General features: G+C 60.1%; 1 protein-coding gene across 1 annotated transcript in view; it reads left to right on the top strand.

The window, feature by feature from the left end:
• The first annotated feature begins 290 nt into the window (after positions 1-290).
• Positions 291-3,406, top strand: part of UNCX (UNC homeobox) — a 4,114-nt gene continuing 998 nt past the window's right edge. Inside the window, exons 1-3 of the mRNA XM_063171416.1 lie at positions 291-555; positions 1,693-1,868; positions 3,388-3,406. The exon at positions 3,388-3,406 is cut by the window's right edge and continues 998 nt beyond it. Coding sequence (XP_063027486.1) covers positions 306-555; positions 1,693-1,868; positions 3,388-3,406 — 445 coding nt within the window. The 5' untranslated portion in view covers positions 291-305. The remainder of the gene's footprint in view (positions 556-1,692; positions 1,869-3,387) is intronic.

Genomic DNA, 3,406 nt, shown 5'->3' with positions numbered 1-3,406 from the left:
CAGCTCTGATATTGTTTATTGAGGCTGGATGTCAGGTATAATTAGCAATCGATATGGAAAACGTTTGCTCCCCACACTGGCACGTCTCTGACGTCAGGACCGATTAACGTTTCTTATTGGTCCCAAATTCCCCCAGCCTGAGCTAATTATTGGGAGCCTGATGTTGATAAAGTTAAAGCGCCCGGCGCCCTGCAGCATGAGCCCCTCGCCGCGCCGCCTCCTCGGCCAGCAGCACCCCCGGCCCCAGCCGCCCCGCCGCCAGCGCCCCCAGCCCCGCCGGCACCCCCCGCCCTAGAGCCGCCCCCATGATGGACAGCCGCATCCTGGAGCATCCCCATGCCCAGTTCGGGGGGATGGTGGGCTTCCCTTACCCGCTCGGCCACCACCACGTCTACGAGCTGGCCGGCCACCAGCTGCAGTCGGCGGCCGCCTCCGTGCCCTTCTCCATCGATGGATTACTGAGCGGCTCCTGCGCCGCCTCTGTGGTCAACCCGGCGCCGCTGATCCCCTCGGGCTGCGGGGTCAGCGGGGACAGCCAGCCCTTCAAGCTCGCAGGTAGGAGCGGCCCCGTGGCGCGGGTGTCCCCCCGGCGCTGCTCCCGGAGCTGTCAGCGCGGAGCAGCAGCAGCACCGCGCCCGCGCAGCCCCGCTGCCCTCACCTGCGGCTTTTGGGGTGTCGGGGGGCAGGTGGGAGGCTGTGCTGCCCCCCGAGGGGACGGGCGGCCCCGCTCCGAGCGCCCGCGGCGCTCCCCGCTCCCAGCGGCGCGGGGCCACGCGTGTGCCCTGAACAATAGCGGGCCCGGCCCGCTGCCTTCCCGCGAAGTTCATCGTGTGGCAGCTCGGATCGTGCCGTTAAAGATAATAATAATAAAAATAATAACGGTAATCACTGGGGTTTGGGAAATAGAGAGTAAGAATTATTTTTTTATAATTATTTTTTTTATACGATTTAACCAAAGGGAAGCGTTCTCCCTCCTTCCCTCCCCACCGGCCTGTGGCACCGCTATTGTTCAGCTACTAAAACATTCTGTCGCCCCAACATCCTTCTGGTTGAGCCTGGAGCTGCCCCACACTGCACCTCTACTAAACACAAATTATTCTAATCATTACTATTATTATGAATTTTTTTTCCTTCATTTCCACACCTGGCGGAAAACATTAGGGGAGGTGCAGCCGGGGCTGGAAAATCCCCAGCCTGGAGCTGTAGGTACTCGGAGAGGCCGCGAACATCCCAGCCCACGGCCGCCCGTGCTCGGGGGGACTGCGGGAGGCCCAGGGGCCGCCCCGCACCCGGGTCCCGCGTGGAACGGGGCCGTGAGCTGTGCCCCACGCCGCTGCTCCGGAGGGGCTGGGCAAGGGAAAGAGGGGAGGGCTTTTATTTTTTTTTTTATTTTTAATTTTTTTTTTTAATGAAACCTTTGGTGGTTGGAGCAAATATTGGAACTTCTCTCTCTCTCTCTGCCAGCTGAGTGCCTGTGGAGAGCTTCCTTCAGGAATAAATGTTCTGTAAAGTACATTTTCGGAGGAGGCGAGGGCAGATCGGGTTCCTCCCCATTTTTAGCGCAGGTGTGTGAATAATCCCGCTCTTTTACCAACGCTACCGAGCACAAAAGTTAAAAGGCTCCTGTGAATGGCAGGGAGGGGGGGAGAAGGCCTGTCTCCCAGGGACCTGAGGGTATTTCTGCTTTTTCAGACTCGGGTGACCCGGACAAGGAAAGTCCTGGCTGTAAAAGAAGACGAACCCGCACCAATTTTACTGGCTGGCAGCTCGAGGAGCTGGAAAAGGCGTTTAACGAGAGTCATTACCCGGACGTGTTTATGCGAGAGGCTCTGGCTCTCAGGCTAGACTTGGTGGAGTCCAGAGTGCAGGTAAAAAGCGCGTCCCCCCTCCTGTCCCCCCCTGCCCTCTCCTTGCGCCGAGCAGTCCCCGGGGAGGCCCCTGGGACCCCGCTCCGGGCCGGGCCCTGCGCGCTCGGGCCGCTCCTCCCGGCCCTTTTGTTCCCTGCCTTCACTGCTCTTTGCTGTCTTATTTATCGTTATTATTATTATTATTTATACCCGATTTTTTTAAATCTTGCAAAACGAGAAGAGTAGCAACCCAGCCTGGCTGCCCTTAACATTTTTTTTTAGTGTGTTTTTCCACTGTAAACATTCTTCTTAAATGAGTCAAGGGCGAGAAAATTAGCATGCAAATATGAGGCTTAATCACGGGCCAGGGTATGCTGGAGAATGTCAATAAAGCTCGTAGATGCATCGAGAGCGAGTGTAAAACTTGTAAAACTTAATTTTAACGAGCTGCTCAGGCCCTTGGCGCTGCGGGACGGGGAGGGGAAGCACCCATCTGCTTCAGTGGGTCTTCCAAAAAATAAATGGATGGGGTGTTGCGGGGCGGCTGCTGGATCTCGGGGTGCCGTTCAGTGCCGCGGTGGCTGCGAGCGGGCGGCGAGGCCGAGCTTCGGGCCCGCATCTCGCCGGAACCCGCGGCCGTGCGGGGGCTGCCTGTGCGGAGAATTCGTCCTTAAATCCGCCCGGGAGCCGGGGACGGGAGCCTCGGGATGGGGCAGCGCCGTTGTCCGCGGGTCCTCCATGGGCTTTGCTGCACCGTGTCCGTGCGGCCGCTTTTCCATCCGCTCCCAGAGCTCGGGGAGCCTGCGGGGCCCGCCCGGGCAAGGAGCCGGTGTCGGGCACCGGGATTGGCGCGGGGCTCCGGCCGGGACAGGCGCTGCCGGCAGCCCCGAGGGGCGAGGAGGGACGCGAGGGGACACAGGGGACCTGCCAAGGCAGGCAGGAGCAGGGCCGGAGCGGAGAGGTTTTAATTTAATTTAATTTCTCTCCTATGATCTGTCTGTAACAAACCCAACCAAACCCCATTTTGGGCTGGTCCGGCTCCTCTGCTCGGGCTCCCGGCAGGAGCAGGAGGTCCGAACTCCGCACGTCTGGGCGAGGCACCGTCCGTCGTGTGCCCCCCGTACCCCCTCACTTCCAGCCGCTCATTGTGCTGTGTTTACCGCATTTTCCGTGCTGCTGCGGGGGAATCGGGCCAGCGATCGGTGCTTCTGCACCCCTCGGCCACGGGGAAGAGCTGGGGGGCTGTGGAATCCCTCCGGATCGGGCAGGGCGCAGCGTGTGTGTGCGTGAGTGTGCACCCCCTTCTTGCTTTTCGTTTTTTTTTTTCCCTGCGCTTTTAAAGAAGTGTGGATATCTTTTCCTGCCCCTTCCCGTGCTCTCCGTTTCTCAGAGGCCCCGCTCCTGGAAGGGCGCTGCCGGCACCTCCAAGGGGTGGACGAGGGAGGCCTGAGCTTCTCCCCTGCGCCCCCTCCCTCCGCCCCGGCCACCGCGGGGGGCCGGTGCGCTGGGTGTTAATTGCTTCTCGTTGTTCGGTGTGTAGGTCTGGTTCCAAAACCGCC

The sequence above is a fragment of the Melospiza melodia genome, chromosome 18 (genome assembly GCF_035770615.1).
Source record: "Melospiza melodia melodia isolate bMelMel2 chromosome 18, bMelMel2.pri, whole genome shotgun sequence".
In the NCBI taxonomy this organism is placed as follows: Eukaryota; Metazoa; Chordata; class Aves; order Passeriformes; family Passerellidae; genus Melospiza; species Melospiza melodia.
The sequence above is the reverse complement of the archived record's forward strand: the minus strand, read 5'-3'. Positions and strand labels throughout refer to the sequence as shown.